Genomic DNA, 19,569 nt, shown 5'->3' on the forward strand with positions numbered 1-19,569 from the left:
GGTAACGATAACCCTATATGCAAAACAGAAAAAGAGACACAGAAATACAGAACAGACTTTTGAACTCTGTGGGAGAAGGTGAGGGTGGGATGTTTCAAAAGAACAGCATGTATACTATCTATGGTGAAACAGATCACCAGCCCAGGTGGGATGCATGAGACAAGTGCTTGGGCCTGGTGCACTGGGAAGACCCAGAGGAATCGGGTGGAGAGGGAGATGGGAGGGGGGATCGGGATGGGGAAGGGGTGTAAATCTATGGCTGATTCATATCAATGTATGACAAAACCCACTGAAATGTTGTGAAGTAATTAGCCTCCAACTAATAAAAAAAAAATTAAAAAAAAAAAAAAAAGAATGCTAAATTCCTTAACTTGATATCTGATCTTTGATCTTCAGACTGCCTGCTCCCTTTGTTGCAAACTCAGGTATAGCCTGACTTGCCCTCCTGCCTTTTTGGAGCAGTTTACTCAGTTACTGAGATGCTGTCTCCAGGGCCTGGAGTCCTAAACATTCCCAACAAATAAAATAACACTACTTTCACGTTCTGACTATAGTTTTTGGTTGAGAAGTTCATTTTGCTAGGAAGGGGAGTGTGAATGTGGACCAAGTTTAGATTCTTTTTCTAAGTAAGAGTGACCTGGAGCATTTGTGATCCCAGGGAAAGTCATGACCTCATTAGCTTTTGAAGGCTGTGAGAAAACAGGGCAGTGAACTCATCATATATTTCCTTTGAGGAAAAAGGTGTTTGAGGACCAATCATCTAAAAGCATCTGACTTGGAACTTGCTAAATTACCAACAAAGCAAAAAAGTTACTTTATTCAGAATATTTCATTTTGAGCAATATTCATGTAACACAATTACAGGTCAGCATTACTCTATTGAAATACAGGCAATTAGAATATCTGAGGCTTCATCTCATATTTAATACAACATCACCAGAGAGTCACCGAGGATGTTCCTGGGACACTGATTTCAACATCATCGTATCCAGGGTCCCCTTTCTCCCCCTGGAGCAGCCAGGGTCTCTCTTCTCCTTCCCCAGGATTAGCTTCCTCTCTAGAGACGTTTAGAGAAGAGCCTGAAAGAGGAAAGAGAGGTATGATTAGAACTGAGACAAGGGGACCAGGCAGTGTTGTGGAAGCAAGTTAAACATGTGGTGATGACAAAGCATCCCTGGGACCCAGGTGTGGGCGGGAGACTCAGCTTATTTCACATCAGTTACAGTGAGGCTGGATCCCATCTGTCCTCTCAGATCCGGTCCATGTGGTCTCTGGGTCCTCAGCTCATGTGGAAACCCTGCATCACAGGAGACCTGTGCTCACACAGGGGCTCCGTGAAGACCTGCCTCCAGGCCACACAATCAGCAAGGAGATGCCCAGGAACAGTAAGAGCATAACAATGAATTTAAATGTTCTCCTCTCATAACAGACAAACGTGAAATTACAATGAGAGAGAGAGAGAGAGTGGAGACAGGAAAATCTGAGTTCCTTACACACAATCCAGTTCTGCTCTTCGTTGACTTGATTCCTGTTCCCAAATGTCCACAAATACTATCACAGGTGCATCCACAGAGGCCCCTCCCCAGGGACCACATAGGCCCTCAGATGGAGAAAAGTTCTTTTCCAGAGAATGAGTGTCTTCTCTCGGCTACTGAAATGTCTGGAGCAAATTAGACTTTAGCTGACTTCAAACTCTGAGTCCATGACCCACCTGATTGGCTTAATGTTAAGGCCACCGTGTATCATTGATGCTTTTGAACTGTGGTGTTGGAGAAGACTCTTGAGAGTCCCTTGGACTGAAGGGAAATCCAACCAGTCCATCCTGAAGGAAATCAGTCCTGAATATTCATTGGAAGGACTAATGCTGAGCTAAAATTCTAATACTTTGGCCACCTGAAGCGAAGAGCTGACTCGTTGAGAAAGACCCTGATGCTGGGAAAGATTGAAGGCAGGAGGAGAAGGGGATGACAGAGGATGAGATGGTTGGATGGCATCACCAACTCAGTGGGCATGAGTTTGAGTAAACTCCAGGAGTTGGTGATGGACAGGGAGGCCTGCCATGCTGCAACCATGGGGTCGCAAAGAGTCGGACTTGACTGAGCGACTGAACTGACTGACAGGCCGTGTATCATAGATTTGTACATGTTAGTGCTAACATATAAACAGAGCTCATCTTAAATTATCAGAATGACTCACAAATTCAATACTGCAGTACATTTTTTAAAATCTCTAGCTACCTTTCATGTATAAGACAGCACAGAAAAAAAAAAAGACAGCACAGAGGTGTTATCATATATTTGTTCTATTTTTGGATTTCATAAATATGCTCAAGTAATCTATAAGTTTTCTTTTTCCTTTGGCCACTGAACAAAGCTTGTGGGATCTTAGTTTCTTGACCAGGGATGGAACTCAGTTCCTAGTAGTGAAAGCACAGAGTCCTAACCACTGGATTGTCAGGAAATGCCCTAATCTGTAAATTCTAATGCAAGCATATTACATATAAAGTGAAAATTTATGTTGCAGTATAGATACATAAATGTCAAAAGTAGAGTGATTCCTCACTGCTGAGGAGTATGACAGCATTAAAGACAGCATATGGTTGAGAAGTGAAGTGATACTCAGATGTGTCCAACTCTTTGTGACCCTATGGACTACAGCCCACCAGGCTTCTCTGTCCATGGGATTATCCAGGCAAGAATACTAGAGTGGGTTGCTATTTCCTTGTCCAGGAGATCTTCTCATCCAGGGATCAAACCCAGGTCTCCTGCACCGCAGGCAGATTCTTTACCATCTGAGCCATCAAATGCATGCGATTAACCAAATTTGAAACTCTAGAGAGGCTGGGCATTGAGGAGCTCAAATTTGCCCTTTCCAGGACAGAAAGAAGATTGCAAAAGGTCAGCTAACACCACTCACGTGTCTGAGAGGACCTCATCCCATCTTCCTTCTCTGGGAGCACTTCTTCTTCGCTACCCTGAGAGGCAGGAGGAACCCCAGGCACTGGTACCTCTTCAGCATCATCATAATCCTCACCAGGGGCATCAGTCCTCTGATCTGGGGCTTCCAAGGGCAGAGCAGGGGTCAGATAAAACCACAGTATAAGTGGGATGATCTGGGAAATACCTAAGATCCCTTCTGACCCAGAGTTTCTGAGTGGCTAAACAGAGGCACCTTGTTTCAAAAGATTTTTTTCTCTAAGACCATGTTTCAATTTGAAGTGTCCATAAGCCAAAGCATGAGTTTACACATCTTTCTCAAATGAACTCTTATACCATCGAGCATTACTAAAGTATTTTGACAAATTGTGCTTTCCAGATGTTATTTTTAAAAACATTGTGTGCCTATTGTGATTCTGGACACAGAGAGCCCAGCCCCAATGTGAGACATCACAGAATAGCCAGAGAAGGGAAAGGATGGACCCCATCTGGAGACCAGGGATACCTCTGGTCTATCAAAGGAAGATTGTTCCCTTTCATCTTGTCTCTATGAGGAAAACTCTCCTCCCCAAAGCCCAACTGAGGCGGGTCCACCTCTATTACCTGGAGCGGACCTGGAGTCATTTTCCTCACCATCTGACAGGAAGCCTAAAGTGGAGAAAAACATCACACGACACACAGAATGACCCTCCCCACCCCCAAGGGGCCTGTGTTAAGGCTGAGAAGGGACAGACCTGGCTCCTGCAGTGTAGGCTGGGCGCTCTCAGGGCTCTGAGAGGCCGTCCTAACACTTTGGAGGAGCCACCTCTGTGAGCCTGGGGCATGCATGGGGTCTAAAGACGCTGAGAAGACCCGCACAGTCAGTGGGTGGTAACAACCAGAGGTCCCAGGAGGGCAGACAGAGACACTTACCTGGGCTGCCCAGAAGACCCTCCTTCTGAGTCACAAGATAATCGAGATCCTCGTATACGGCTTCAGCAAGAGCATCTTCATAGCTGGATAAGGCTGAGAGATCCCCCAGCAAGTCAGAGAAGCCACCCCAGACACCCCGATCCAGCCGGCCCACCTTTATTTCCCCAGTGCTCACACAGGGGCTGCCAGGGCCTCGGCTTAAACTCCCACCCCATGCACTGTGTCGGCACCTTCTTCCCTCATCTGACCTGAATCCACAGCTCAGCCCTGACTCTGTCTGGTCTCATAAGAGAGGCCACGAATTATGAGAGTTCACGCCCCAGTCCTAAGAACCCCTGTACACTCAGCCCTGAGAGCTCAGCACAGAGCACATGGAGTCTGCAACTCAGAGCAGAGACCTGGCCCAGGCTCCCCTCCTCACACCTGCCCTATCTCCTGCATGCACACACGCTCCCTGGTCCCCAGTTTCCCCTGCAGCCCACCTCTGCGCTCTGCTCTCCATCTGAGCACCTGAGTCACCAGGATGACGAGGACCAGGAAGAGAAGGGCCCCCAGGATGAGGCAGAGGACCCCAGGCAGGGAGAAGATGCCAGGGAGAGGAGTTGAGGTTGTTCTGGTCCCTAAGGAGAACAAGGCAAGTGGGTGTGAAGAAGGTGACACAGAGGCACAGAGAAACCCCCTGTGCCAGCATTTCTAGGGAGCTCCGGACAATGGCGTCCCAGCCTCAGACCCAAATGCACTGACAGTGACTTCGGTTTTCTGGGTCTCGTCCTAAGACGAGTCAACTCCATTCAAGCCAAGGCAGAGCCAGGGAGTGTCAGGGAGCTGCCCTGTGGAGACAGCCTCTGAGGACCCCGCTCATCCCCTCTCCTTGGGCTTCAGGAGACAGAGCGTCAAACATTCCTGGGACGCTCACCTCACTGATGAGGAGCAACACTCAGGGGCATGTGGGAGAACCTTAGAATCTGCACCACGGGAACCAGACTCACTTGGACGCCAGGCATGAGAAGCTTCTGACCCCGGGAACCAAGGCAGGGGGTTTCCCCAGCATAACGCCCTGGTTTTCCCCCACCAGCCAGGGCTCCTCAGGCTGTTTATTCTCCTGAATTATCAGAGAGCCCACAGAACAGGTCCCCAGTATTTGAGTATTCTCTCCTGCCTGTGAATGGACCACAGTACCTGCTGTATTGGGGGGCAATGTTGTCCTTGCACCTAAAGAGAAAAACAGCAGACTAGAGCAGGGTGATTGGCCAGAAAGCAGGGCAGCCCATTTTCCCCTCCTGAGCCTGTCTCCCTCCCTCCCTCAGTCTCAAAAACACCAGTGTCTAGTCCTCCCAGCTCCCCAGTCCTAGATCAGAGCCCCAGCCCTGGGACGCTGTCTGAACATAAACTCCCGACCATGCCCGGCCCAGCCCACTGCCCCTGTGCTGCCCCAGCTCACCCAGGACGGACCCCGAGCCCCTCACTCACCAGAGCACCTCACACCAGCATCCTCCTCGTGCTTGCAGTCGCTCTGCCCCCAGGGATCCGCAGCACAGTCCCACAGGGAGGACTCCCGGCCCCCGCACCGCACCTCATCCAGCCAGATGCTCCCGTTTCCAGGGCCAAACGCTGCGGCCCGCACGGCTTCCAGGGCCGGGCCACAGCCCAGCTGCTGACACACCACCTCGGCCTCTGCCAGGCTCCAGGAGTCATCGCACACGGTGCCCCAGGAGCCGCTGTGCCAGACCTCCACCCGCCCTGAGCACTCGCTGTCTCCTCCCCTGAGCCGGAGCTTCTCTCTGTCTGAAAAGGCAGCAGCCCCTCCTGTGACTCCCCTGGTGGGAGGAAGGAGCCCCTGGGAGCCCTGGGGAGGGGGCGGGGCTGATGTACCTGTGCAGGGGGCAGCAGCTGGACAGCTCTTGGGTGTTTTTCCTGCAGAAGCAACAATGGGAAGCTCTGGTTCAGGGACAGCTGGGGGTGGTCTTGCCCCCAAACATGAGTATCTAAGGTTTTTTGTCACAGTCAAATGACAAGAGACCACAGAAGCTACATCATCTGCTTGGCTGAGAGGTTCACTGTATCTTATCAGCAGCTGAACTTATTTTATCTAATTAGTTGTTTACCATAACAAAAGCAAATAGACACAGAGACAAATACAAATATACACCTACATTTTGTAGATTCAACCAAAACCCATCCATTAGATCTGAAAATATGAAATCATACTAACGGCATCCTACATGGTTGGGAGTGACACAGAAACAGACAGTAAGTCACCTGCACAGGAGACATAGGCTTCCTCCTTGGGAGAGCAGGAGTTGTAATTCCAAGGGTCAGAAGGACACTGCCAGAGAGAGGTGTCAGTTTTCCGACACTTGATGCCATCTACCCACCGGGGTCTAGAACCTTCCCTAAGAGCAACAGAAGAGTTGAGACTTCCGCTGTTCCCACAGCCAAGCTGTCTGCAGATCATGGACACGGTGATGTCTTCCATGGGGCTGTGGCAGACACTGCCCCAGGTCCCATTGTAGAAAACTTCCAGCCAACCAGCACACTGCTGGTCCTCGCTGACCATCCTGAGGGCCAGGAACTCTAAGATTGAAACGGAGGGGATGGAACACAGTGAGCACTGCACTCAGTGCTCCGAGTTTTCCTCTCCCCCAGAAGTAGTGACCACACATCCCTGACCCAGCAGAGGAGATGCCCACTGGGTGACAAGACTGACTTTTGCCTCCCTTTCACCTGACTTTGTCCATTAACGTCTGTACACCTATTTTTACCACAACAATGTAGATATGAACAGAGAGCAAGTCCAACTTGGGCAATTGCAGTGATAGGAGCTGATTTCTGCTTCCTGACAAAATTTCTAAAAGAACAGAATGTGATGTGGACACTGAGGTGGTCGACAGAATAATCGGCCCCCAGAGGTGTCCACAGCCTAATCCTGGAACCTGTAACATGCTACCTTACCTTTCAAAAGGGACTTTACAGATGTGATTAATAAGGACCTTGGGATGGAGAGATAAATCTCAAATATTGAGGAGTAACTATGTGAGCCCTGTCTAACACATCTTTAAACCCACTACACTGAGAAATGCATCATCTTTCCCAGCTCCAGTCAGAGGGAAATGTGAGTGAGGGAGAATGGTTGGAAGAGGCACTGTTGTTGAAGAAGAGGGCTCTGAGCCAAGAAATGAGGCCACACAGAAACCACAAAAGGCTGGGAAAGGAGTCCTCCCAGAGACTGCAGGCAGAATGCAGCCCTGTGGACACTGGGGTGTTGGCCCATGGAGACTCTCTTCAGACTCCTAGCAAACAGAACTGTAAAGGAAAAATTTGAGTTTTCACTATGTCAGATTCCTCTGTCCATTTGATTCTCAGGCAAGAATATTGGAATGGGTTGTCATGCCCTTCTCCAGGGGATCTTCCTAACCCAGGGACTGAACCCGCATCTTTTACATGTCCTGCATTGGCAGGTAGGTTATTTACCACTAGCATAACTGGGGGAGCCCGGATTTCAAGATGTTACTACCACAGGTAACTGCAGAAAGAGCCGTGCTTTCAAGCGTTAACTGTCAGAAACGGCTCTGCCAGGAAACACTGGGGAGAAGAAAGGACCAGAATCTCAGCTGATGCAGGAGGAAGTGAAAGCACCTCGTCTTCAGGTCTACTGGAAACACAGGCTCCATGGGAGGAAGCCTCCTACTCTGGTCCTTTCAGCATCTCTCCATTGGGGCTCAGACCCCCGTCCTCCAGGGCCCCACCCCTCCCCCAGCCTGTGGACAGTGCGCAGCGCAGACCTGAGCAGACGACCCCCGCGTCCTCCTTATGTCTGCAGTCGTGACTCCCCCAGCCTCGGGAAGGGCACCTCCACACGTGAGACTCATTTCCTGTGCAGTTCAGGTCGTCCAGCCAGATGGGCCCTGATCCTGCCCCGAAGTGAGCAGACCCCGTGGCATTGAGGGCGTCTCCACAGCCCAGCTGCCTGCACACCACGCGGGCATCGTCCAGGTCCCAGCCGTCATCACAGATGGTGCCCCAGGAGCCCTGGTCAAGGATCTCCACTCTCCCGGCGCAGGGACCGCCCCCGTCCACCAGGCGGAGCTGTCTGCACTCTGAGGAGAGAGGCATGGGACAATGGGGCCGTGACAGGGTTGTAAAGGGTCTTCTGTTCTGTGGGACCCTCACCTGAGCAGTAGAGGGCGCTCTCCTCTGAGGCTGCAGAGTCTGCTGGTTCAGACACGGAATTGTTCCACTGGGGCAGCACCTGGGTCTGGTTTCCTGCAGAAAAAACAATGATCAGGGTGTTGGTGATTGAAAAACTGGACACGGAATTAAACTAAATAACTGCAAGCAGTGGGGTCTGAGAAGAAAAATGTAACACAGCAGTTTTTGCAGTTGTTTAGTTGATCAGTTGGAGAAGGAAATGGCAACCCACTGCAGTGTTCTTGCCTGGAGAATCCCAGGAACAGGGAGCCTGGTGGGCTGCCGTCTATGGGGTCGCACAGAGTCAGACACGACTGAAGCGACTTAGCAGCAGCAGCAGCAGTTGCTCAGTAGTTTCCAACTCTTTTTGACCCTATGGACTGTAGTACACGAGTCCCCTTGTCCATGGGATTTTCGAGGCAAGAATACTGGAATGGATTGACATTTCCTCCTCCAGGGGATCTTCCCCAACCAGGAATCGAAATGTCTGTCTCCTCTATTTCCTGCATTGGCCAGCAGATTCTTTACCACTGAGCCTTTAGGGAAGACCAGGTTAACATAGTCATAAAATTTTCATAACTGTAGTGTTCTCCTTCGCTATGGAGAGTTCTGCTTCTGACAGTGCCACAATTTTTGACTCAAGCACTAAGAATGAACTAAATAAGTTCTGTCCCTAAATCTATCCCTAAATAGAAGAAGCAAAATAAAACTCTTTCTAAAATATTTCTACAATTTGTCATCTACAATGTCTGTATTTTTAAAAATATTTATTGAAAATACATCTTATGAGAAACCAAGAGGAAATGTAGACATTAGAAACAATTCCCCAGGATACTCAGCTACTAGAGTTACTTGACAGAGAATTTAAAGAGCCTTGATTAAGGTGCCCATGGAATTAACTGACAAAATGTGCACCCTGATGGAAAAAAAAATAATCATAACAACAACAAATAAAAATTCTAGAGCTGAAAAACTTACTAGTTGAAATTAAGAACTAAAGAATGAGCATATCAGCACATTAGCTCAGCATAAGGGAGAATCAATAAAGTAGAAGGTCATAGGACAAATGCGCCTCTATTTAGAAGTGCAGGCCACACACATAGTAAGTGTTCTGATTACACTGCTGTATAACAAATTACAAAAACAGCCTCTGAAGCTATATATATATCTACACACTCTTCACTTTCTTAAGTCTTCCTGGCTCAGTAATTTGAGAAAGATTCAACTTGGCAGTTGTGTCTTGGGATCTCTCATGTAGTTGCACTTAGATGTCATCTGGGGTTGAAGTCAGCTGAGGACTTGACTGAACTTTGGTTAACAAGGAAATTTCTTGAATTATTTTAGGGATAAAAGGACATAATGACTGCAACCTAATTCAGAGAGACTCTACATGTTTATGGAGAAATGAGGCAGGAGGGGGACAGAAAGAGAGAGAAAGAGAGGAAGATTAAAGCAAAATTCTAATATTGGGAGATTCAGGTAAAAGTCATATGGGGACTTTTACATTATTTTTGCAACTTTCAGGTCTCAAATTAGGTCAAAATAAAAAAAAATAAAAGGTGAAAAAAAGTCAGAAAGAATTAATCTAGGACACTTTCACTAAAAGAAATACAAATAATTTCAAAAAAGTGAAACACCTAGGAGAAAACCTAGTAAAAAATGGGCAAAGCCTCTGATAGACCTAACCAAATGGAAGGATATATCATGTCAATGAATTGGGAGACTCAAAATTGTCAAAGTCAATCATCCTCAAATTTCTGGTAGATTAAATATAATCTCAATCAAAATACATTTATGAAGTTTCTTTTGGCGAAAAAGAACAAACTAATTCCAAAATTTTTTTAAAATGGAAAAGGCCAAGAATGACCAACACAGTTGGCAAGAAAGGCAACATAGGTAGTTAATATAAAGTAACTCTTGCAAATTAAAATTACCCAAGCTTACTATAAAATTACAATAATTAAGAAAATACAGTATTGGTGGAAGGATAGACAAATGATACAATGGAATAGAACAGAGTCTAAAAAAGGCTTAGACACATATGCCCTTCTCCTTACGGCAAAGGTGGCACACAGTGGAGACAAAAATCTTTTCAGAAAAAGATTCTGAGTCAATTAGATGTCAATATGAAACTTGACCCTTATCTTATATAAATATCAATCTCAGAAGGAATATACAATTATATGCAAGAGAAAAATAAACTTCTATAAGATACTGTTGAAGAATGTTTTTCTGGTCTTGGAGTAAGCAAAGTTCTTTTCAAAAGGATATGAGAAATACTAAATATACAGGGAAAAACTAGTAAGTTATATTTCCTTAAGATTAAGATCTTTGCTCATCTAAGGACATGGTACCATTAAGAAAATGAAAATAAAAGACCAAGGATTAAATAAATAGCATAGATTTTCACCCAAAGTCATTGTCATGGTAAGTTGAAGCATCATATTTGTAATAGTCAAGGACAGAAAATAATTCAAAGCTCTACCATCAGTCAAATGGATCAGTATATTTTCATGTGGATCATTCAAAGAACTACTCTACAGTAATAAAAATGAATAGTCAGCTGCTACAATCAACACCATGAGTGAATCCCAAACATAATGTTGAGTCAAAGAAGTCAGACACACAAGAAACATACTGCATGATTTTATATAAAGTTCAAAAATCAATAAAATAGCCTATGGTTGTTGTTATTGTTGTTGTTCAATTGCCCAGCTATGTTCAACTCTTGCGACCCCATTGACTGCAGCATGCCAGGCCTCCCTGTCCCTCACCATCTCCCGGAGTTTGCCCAAGTTCATGTTCATTGCATCAGTAATGCCATCCAGCCATCTCATCCTCTGACACCCTCTTCTCCTTCTGCCCTCAATCTTTCTTAGCATCAGAGACTTTCCCAACGAGTCATCTGTTCACAACAGATGACCAAAATACCAGAACTTCAGCTTCAACATCAGTCCTTCCACTGAATATTCGATGGTAGTAGAAGTTAAAACTGTTTTCACTGGAGAGGACACTGGACATAGTTACTAGGAGGCAACAGTGACTCTGTAGTGCTGGGAAAGTCTCTGGGCTTATCTGGGTTGTGGAACATGACTGAGGTCTACACTTACTGCCGGTACTTTGTTTTCCATGACTATTTGTAAATAATAATGCTGCTTAAAAATATATTATTCCCCTTCACACTTCTTGCCCTGACCTGAAAAATGAATGAACAATGAGAGGAAGCAGATTTCACCATGAAATATCTGATTTTTGAAGCCATGTTTCCCTCACTCTCTGCTCTTGGGGACATTTCACTCCATGAGTACCAGTAGCCCTTCCCCGCTCTCTTACCTGAGCAGATCACATAGGCTGTGTTGCCATGGGAACAGTGAAGACCACCAAGGGCAGCCACGGGACAACTCCACAGGAAGGACTCTACCCCTGAGCAGTGAAATCGGACTGTTGAGATCTGATCACCTCCTTCTACAAAATGTGGTCCTCTAGGGGTGGAGATGGCGACTCCACAGCCGAGCTGACGACAGACAACATTGGCGTTGGCCAGACTCCAGTGGGAGGCACAGAGCGCTCTCCATCGTCCAGAAATGTTCATCTCCACCTGCCCCTCACACCGAGAGGAGCCATTTGTCATGAGCCGGACTTCTGCATACACTGGTAGAGAACACTGGATTTCAGCAAAATCTCATTTTTAAAAAACCCAAACAGAGTGTGCGGGAGGTTAGTCCTGTGCTACATCTCACCTGAACAGACAACCTGAGCAGCTCCACTGTGGTGACACCTGCCCCCTGGACAGGGCACTCTGGGGCAGACCCGGAGCTCAGGCTCCTCCCCCTCACACTTGAACTCTTCAGACCAGACCCGGCCATCTGTCTCTCTGAAGGGCACGTGTCCCAGGACAGACACAGCCTTGCCGCACCCCAGCTCTGCACAGATGACCTGGGCAGTGGGGAGTGTGAAGTTTCCATCAGACACTGGGGTCCAGTCTTCTCCAGAATGTACTTCTACTCGCCCTGAGCAGGGTCCTTCTCCTCCAGCCAGACGCACAAATCCTAAGGGAAACAATCAACAGCAGCAACAAACCCTGTGAGTGTTCATAGTCCTCGCTTGGCATTGGAAACAGCACATCATAGGCAAGGATGTAAAAGCATTTCATTTCTAGGAGTGGGGCATGGAGAGAGAAGCTGACAGTTAGTGTCAGAATTGTATCAATAATTTCATGACCAAGTTTATGAAAAGAAACCCAGAAAAATTTGCAGTCAGTAAGAATGTATATTTTGAGGTTGCATAGGATGAGAGTCCCTTGGACTGCAAGGAGATCCAACCAGTCCATCCTAAAGGAGATCAGTCCTGGGTGTTCATTGCAAGGACTGATGCTGAAACTGAAACTCCAATACTTTGGCCACCTCATGTGAAGAGTTGACTCATTGGAAAAGACCTTGATGATGGGAGGGACTGGGGGCAGGAGGAGAAGGGGACGACAGAGGATGAGATGGCAGGATGTTATCACCGACTCAATGGACATGAGTTTGAGTAAACTCCGGGAGTTGGTGATGGACAGTGAGGCATGGTGTGCTGTGATTTATGGGGTCGCAAAGAGTCGGAAACGACTGAGTGACTGAACTGAACTGAAGGATGAGGATTCCTCATCTAGGGGCCTGGAAACGACAAGGCCCAAGGAAACTGCATCACAGTGGGCATAAGACTTGAGCACAGAGCTGAACTAACCTGGAGTGAAGTAGGTTTATGGGATTCAATAGTTTAGAGGACTAAGAGCCAGACAAGATTAGAAGCCCATCTGAGATTTCTGGAGCTAGAATTCTGGCCAGTTTTCCCTCAGGAGCCAATAATCAAGTCACTGGGGACAGGGAACCTCATAGCAGGAGATCTATTAATTCAGGCTAGACTGTAGACAGACTTATGGCTCACAGGAGGAAAGCTAGACATCATACCAAGTCTACAAGCCTATTATGATTTGATGTATATTGTAACAAGCCTATTATAATTTCACACATATTGGCATTGGAAACAGCACAATTATTTCTCATAATTCTTGATGGTGAAAAATTCCCAGAATTTCTTAAGTGACTTGATTGTGAAAAGAAGTTGTCCATAGATGAGTTTGAATATTAAGAAAGTTCAGAGAGTCATAGGAGAGGGAGGGGCTGGTCCTAGCCATCTTTCTTGAAAGCCTAGGATTTATCAAGGGAGAGAATGAGTTTTCAGTGGGACTATGCAAATCAGCTGAGTTTGATTACTTTCTACTAGACATGGGAATCTAAGACATGGCAATCTTAGCAAATACTAAGAAATGATGATAATTTAATGTATTTTAATCCTATGTATATGCTAACTGCATATTCCTTTCCTATTTGGATTCTTGAGAAATAGCTAGCATGCAGTAAAAAAAGGAGAGGGAGAGAAAGAGAGCAGAGAGCAAACAAGCCACTTATAATTTAGAGATTTCCAAACGCAAAACCTCAATACAGATGAAAGATAGACTTGAGGAAAATATTTGTCCAAGTTTTTGACACATTTTATCCACTGTGCTCTTCCCATCTGGCCACCTAACCCTGCTACCCTTTCCCATTTTACCCACTGCAGACAAGAGAACAATCTTAAAGGCTACAAATGAATGGAAAGGAGACTCTGAAAGGGAAGAGCATCTGTAGGAGTGGAGTGTGGGTGGGATGTGTGGTAGATTAAACTGGGAATGGATGGAGTCTAAAACTGAAAGAGATCAAACTGGTCTGGTGGGGAGTTAGGTTAAGGCTACTCTTTCTAATTAAATAATTTTTACTCAACACCTTGTTAGTTTCTGTATTAATCCCGCCAGATTATGAATTTTTAGAAAGAACAAATATTGCTTACATGTGATTGTAGATAGCCTGACACATGTTAGACACTCAAATATATTTAGCACAAAGTCTTACACACATCACGATAGTCTCCCAAGACAAATTATTATTATTTCGTTTTTACTTTATATTTGCTTTCAAATGGAAAAATAAGTGTGTGAACATTACAAGAAAATTTATGAACTAGAAGGCTGATGTGAGAGGGTGTTATTAAAAATAATAAAACCAACCATGTTCTTGTATAAAAATAGAATGGGGCAGAATATAAATATCTAACAGACACAAAGACATACACACACAGAAATTTAGTATTTGAAGAAGGTAATATTTTATATCATTAGAGAAGACATACTGTTCAATAAATAGTGATGAAACACTTTTTGGCCTCCATTTTCCAGGTTCAGTCCATTTGCGAAAGAGACATCAACCTGAATCATAGGAGGGACCTCAGGGGCCAGGTTGTCAGGAAAGGATTCTCTCTGCACCTATGCCTGAGCCTGGGAGAGCCCTGATTTTCTGTATCTCAGCTTCTGCTTAGGGTCCTTTGTCCCAAAGGCTATCTCACTGTTATAGCTTTGGGGCTGGATTTTATCCAGGGAACCACGAGAGCGTGAGGGTTTTCATCATTGTTCATGTAGATCACATACTTATTTTTCTTCCTCTGATCAAGGTGGCCCCCTCTCTTCTCCCTGTAGCTGTGATGCATCTGCCTCCAGACCAACTCTCATTCCTCTGACTTTCATCCTTACCTGACCCCGGACCCTCTGGCTCTTCACCCATCACTCTGGACTCCTACTGGTTTGACTGGAACAGGGCACTGTGTGGCCTGAGGTATAGGAAATATCTCTGTAGGATGAGGTATGTGGCCTCTCAGAGATCCACAAAGATCAAGTATCTTCTTGGAAAACCAGACCTGCCCTCAACCTTTGGGCTGCCCATTCCCCTCTGAAAGTCAGAGGGGATCAATGTGAACTTTACATCAAGGAGCAGCAAAGGCCAAGGAGAGCGGGTCCCTAGAGGCCCAGAAATAGAACCTCTGATTGGGAAATTAAATGGAGAGAGAGGAGAGGCTACAAAGGAGTCAAATCTGAATCCTCTGCAGAGGTCTGATATTTAAGTAGGAGGATGTTATTTGAAGGCAATATTGAGAATCTATTTTCATGTGGTTTATTTCAAATACAAGCATCTTTTTAGAGTCTGTTATATTCAGGAATTTTGGCCGATGTTGGGAATGTACATCACAATAAAACAATGCTCTTATCTTTTAAGAAGTGCAGGAGAAAAACAGGTAGACAGTTTTAAGTCCTCCAAAATGTTTATGAGATACTTGGATAATCAAAGAAAGGGAAATTGCCCTTTCAGAGGGCCATTTATTTATATGAATCAACTGCAACAAAGGCAAAATGAAACTGTGGTCAGATTTATCCTTGTCTGGTCTCTTGATATACAGACATCCTGTGTCCTTAGGCACATGTAGCATCCTCCACACCACACCTGGACCCTCAGGGCTGCTCAGAGAACTCCACAGTTGCCTTTGTCATCTCCCATTGCCCTTCCATCCCTCCTAGCTATGATAACTCTCTTTCAGCTTCTTCAAAAATTATATATGGCCCCTTACTTCTATTCCTAGCAAATAAACCCCCAAGTGCAATTATTTTATATCACCGAAATCATCAGGTGTAAACTATATAATCTCTTACTATAAAACACAGAATCAATATTTCATTGCCTCCACCTTTGATGTGTCAGTGCATGGCTAAGTGTTCTTTTAAAGTTTTGGCTTATGCAGATGTTTTAAAAGAAAACATGGACAAAGAATCTTTTCTAATAACAATGGAAGGAGAAGCTATGACTCAGAGCATTTCATGCACAGTTCTCTGGTCCTATCAGCAAAATGGCTATGAATATTTACATTTAAATTTGCAATGAGACTTGAAATTTGGCATAAATCCATAAATTGCTTTCTGATTTGTTTAATGATATCCCCTGTGCCTCCACTCCTACTGACCTAGTGAAAAATAGCATGTCATAGGGTAACTACCGAAACAACTCCACCCAGAGAGGTGCACCCTCACTGTTATCCCTCCCTCCTATGGGTTCACTGTGCAAAGGGGTGTGTGTGTGGTGATTTGCAAGTATTTCACTCTTCAAAAATTATATAAAAAATTATGAAGATCAGTTATAATTGGAAATAATAGATTGAACTCTGTCAGGTAAGATCACTGGAGAAGAAATATCAGAAACTGACAAGAGGAAAGTAGTTGAAGCCCATCACTCAGAGATAAATGTGCCCTCAGAGAGGATGGGTAGATGTCTTAGACCTCTCTAACTCGGTCATCTTCTATTGCCAGGTGATCAGACACCAACTTCCTTGGAACTTTGTACTTTCTCAGCCCATGCACAATGCACTGACCGTACCTGAGCAGACGACCCCAGCATCCTCTGCATGCTCACAGTCGTGCCGCCCCCAGCCCCGGGAAGGGCACCTCCACACGTGGGACTCCTTTCCTCCGCAGTTCAGATCATCCAGCCAGATGGGCCCTGATCCCTGACCTAATTGAGCAAACTTCAAGGCATCGAGGGCTTCTCCACAGCCCAGCTGCCTGCACACCACGCGGGCATCGTCCAGGTCCCAGCCGTCATCACAGATGGTGCCCCAGGAGCCCTGGTCAAGGATCTCCACTCTCCCGGAGCAGGAACCGCCGCCGTCCAGCAGGCGGAGCTGTTTGCTGCCTAAGGAGAGAGAAATGAGACAATGTGGGATTGACCAGGGCGCGGGGAGTGGGATGGGGTGGTGGGGCTAAGAATCTTCCGGTCCTGAGTCTCCTCTGAGGCTGCAGAGCCTGCTGGTTGAGACACGGAGTTTTTGCATTTGGGCAAGCTCCTGGGTCTGGTTTCTTATAGCAGCAATGAGAGTAATAAGGTTGAAAATGGGAAAAATAGGAAATATTACTCTACTGAGTATTGTGAGACAGATGATGTCACCCAAGTCCTGTCGGTATTAACCTTCTGATTTGTGGAGTTCTGCGTTGTTGTTTTTGAGTCACCAAGTCGTGTCCAACTCTCTTGCAACTGTATGGACAGTAGTCTGCCAGGCTTCTCTGTCCATGGGATTTCCCAGGCAAGAATACTGGAGTAAGTTGCCATTTCCTTCTCCAGGGGATCTTCCCAACCCATGGATCAACCAGGCATCTCCCGCACGGGCAGGTAGATTCTTTAACACTGAGCCACCAAGGAAGCAAGAAAAAGGTTTGTCTAGTCAAAGTTATGGTTTTTCCAGTAGTCATGTATGGATGTGAGAGTTGGACTATAAAGAAAGCTGAGCACCGAAGAATTGATGCTTTTGAACTGTGGTGTTGGAGAAGACTCTTGAGCGCCCCTTGGACTGCAAGGAGATCCAGTCAATCCTAAAGGAAATCAGTTCTGAATATTCATTGGAAAGACTGATGCTGAAGCTGAAACTCCAATATTTTGACCACCTGATGGGAAGAACTGACTCATTGGAAAAGACCTTGATGCTGGGAAAGATCGAAAGCAGGAGGAGAAAGAGATGACAGAGGATGAGATGGTTGGATGGTATCACCCACTCAATGGACATGAGTTTGAGCAGGCTCCAGGAGTTGGTGATGGACAGGGAAGCCTGGCGTGCTGCAGTCCATGGGATCACAAAGAGTCAGACGTGACTGAGTAAATGAACTGACTAATAAATAAGAAAAATTTAAACATTCTAGAGAAAAATAAAAATGGTAATGAAAGCTATCATAAAGTCTTCTAAAATAACTTTAAATATTTACTTCTTTATCACTCCCTGCATCTAATAACAAATATAAAAACAGACATACAAACATCTACAAATGTGTACACACACACACACACACACACACACACACACACACACACACACACAAACCTACCTGAATTAAAGTTTCACTAGAGGAAGGACTTTGCATATCTTATTTACCCTGTGTTTCTATTAGGACAGTGCCTACATATTGTTTGCACTCATTCAACAAGATTCAACAAGTATGTATATGGAGAACCTTTTCTAAATACCGTGATAGTTGCTAAATAAGTATTTATTGAATGAATGTGTAGATGAATAAAATTCAGTGAAATAGTCCTTTAGCTTCATGCTAATCAGTGGATATTAATAGTAAAGCAAATATAAGTTAAAGGTAATGGTTTGTAATAATAAATAGTGCATATTAAAAATAATTTACCACACAGCATTGCTACTAGGTAAGCATTGTTGGGTTTCCCCAGTGGCTCAGTGGTAAGGAATCTGCTAGAAATGCAGGTGATGCAGGTTTGACCCCTGGGTCAGGAAGATCCCCTGGAGAAGGAAATAGCAACCCACTCCAGTAGTCTTCCCTGGGAAATCCCATGGATAGAAGAGCCTGGCAGGCTACTCCATGGGGTGGAAAAGAGGTGAACACAACTTAGTGACTAAACAACAACATACTTCCAGCACTAAAGTTAATGTCATGAGGATGTAATGTACAGTATGAGGAGTACAGTTAATGTGGGCATGTGTGGGTGCTCAGTCTTGTCCATCTGTGTCTGACCCATGGACTGTAGCTTGAGAGGCTTCTCTATCCATGGGATTTCCCAGGCAAGAATACTGGAGTGAGTTGCCATTTCCTTCTCCAGGAGATCTTCACAACCCAGGGAGGGAACCCACATCTCTTATGTCTCCTGCATTGGAAAGGGAATTACCATTAATGTCACCTGGGTTAATACTGTATCTTATATGAGAAAGTTGGTAACAAAGTACAACTTACAAGTTCTCATCACAAGAAAAAAATAAGGGCTTCCCTAGTGGTCCAGTGGTTAAGAATCCACCTTGAATGCAGGGGACACTGGTTCTATCTCTGGCCCAGGAAGATCCCACGTACCACAGGGCAACTAAGACTGTGGGCCACAATTACTAGGCCTGTGCTCTGGAGCCCTCGGACCAGAACTACTGAGATTGTGTGCAGCCACTCCTGAAGCCCTTGCACCCTGGAGCCAGTGCTCCACCACAAGAGAAGCCTGCAGAGCACAACGAGGGACCAGACCCTGCTCAACGCAACTAGAGAAAGACTGTGCACAGCATGGAAGATGCAGCACAGCCAAAAATAAACATTGAAAAGCTGGTAGCTATACTATCCTTAGGATAGTCAACATTTTCCAATACATACAAATACATAAGCATTATCTTGTACATCTGCAAATAATACTAACACTAATACTGTTATGTGAACTATATATCAAATGCAAATTTTTAAAAAATAATTTTGGAACATGTGGATTAAGTCAGTTCCATCTTAACTTCTGAGTTAAATTCACCCATTCCAGTTCATTTTATTTCACTGATTCCTAAAATGTTGATGTTCACTCTTGCCATCTCCTGTTTGACCATTTCCAATTTGCCTTGATTTGTGGACCTAACATTCCAGGTTCCCATGCAATATTGCTCTTTAGAGCATTGGACTTTACTTCCATCCCCCATCACATTCACAACTGGGTGTTGTTTTCCTTTGGCTCTGTCTTTTCATTCTTTCTGGAGTTATTTCTCCATGCTACTCCAGTAGCACATTGGGCACCTAACAACCTGGGGAGTTCATCTTTTGGTGTCATACCTTTTTGCCTTTTCATACTGTTCGTGAGGTTCTCAAGGAAAGAATACTGATGTGGTT

The 19,569-nt window shown here is 45.3% G+C and overlaps 2 protein-coding genes across 2 annotated transcripts in view; both read right to left on the reverse strand.

Annotated features, from left to right (window-relative positions):
- Positions 1-794: 794 nt before the first annotated feature.
- LOC122679940 (antigen WC1.1-like) lies at positions 795-6,405 on the reverse strand. Its single transcript, XM_043880799.1, has 8 exons — positions 6,108-6,405; positions 5,319-5,762; positions 5,028-5,060; positions 4,331-4,468; positions 3,849-3,941; positions 3,540-3,584; positions 2,917-3,060; positions 795-1,079 (listed from the first exon to the last, which is right to left on the reverse strand). Exons 1-8 carry the CDS (start codon positions 6,403-6,405, stop codon positions 934-936), a joined length of 1,341 nt encoding a protein of 446 aa, XP_043736734.1. The 3' UTR covers positions 795-933.
- Positions 6,406-7,418: 1,013 nt separating this feature from the next.
- The window catches only part of LOC122679941, a 405,877-nt gene continuing 393,726 nt past the window's right edge, over positions 7,419-19,569 (reverse strand). Inside the window, 5 exon segments of the mRNA XM_043880800.1 lie at positions 7,419-7,945; positions 8,019-8,111; positions 11,370-11,687; positions 11,777-12,085; positions 16,310-16,624. Coding sequence (XP_043736735.1) covers positions 7,533-7,945; positions 8,019-8,111; positions 11,370-11,687; positions 11,777-12,085; positions 16,310-16,624 — 1,448 coding nt within the window. The 3' untranslated portion in view covers positions 7,419-7,532.

This window comes from Cervus elaphus, chromosome 22 (assembly GCF_910594005.1).
Source record: "Cervus elaphus chromosome 22, mCerEla1.1, whole genome shotgun sequence".
NCBI classification, from domain to species: domain Eukaryota; kingdom Metazoa; phylum Chordata; class Mammalia; order Artiodactyla; family Cervidae; genus Cervus; species Cervus elaphus.

Bases quoted from the DNA above. Each gene is read 5' to 3' on its own strand.
- LOC122679940 (XM_043880799.1), bottom strand. From the start codon at position 6,405: ATGGTCAGCGAGGACCAGCAGTGTGCTGGTTGGCTGGAAGTTTTCTAC. The intron at 3,585-3,848 runs GTAAGTGTCTCT...TCTCCACTTTAG, and splicing joins GGGTCTTCTGGGCAGCCCAG to GCTTCCTGTCAGATGGTGAG. The intron at 1,080-2,916 runs GTGAGTGGTGTT...TTCCTCTTTCAG, and splicing joins GATGAGGTCCTCTCAGACAC to GCTCTTCTCTAAACGTCTCT.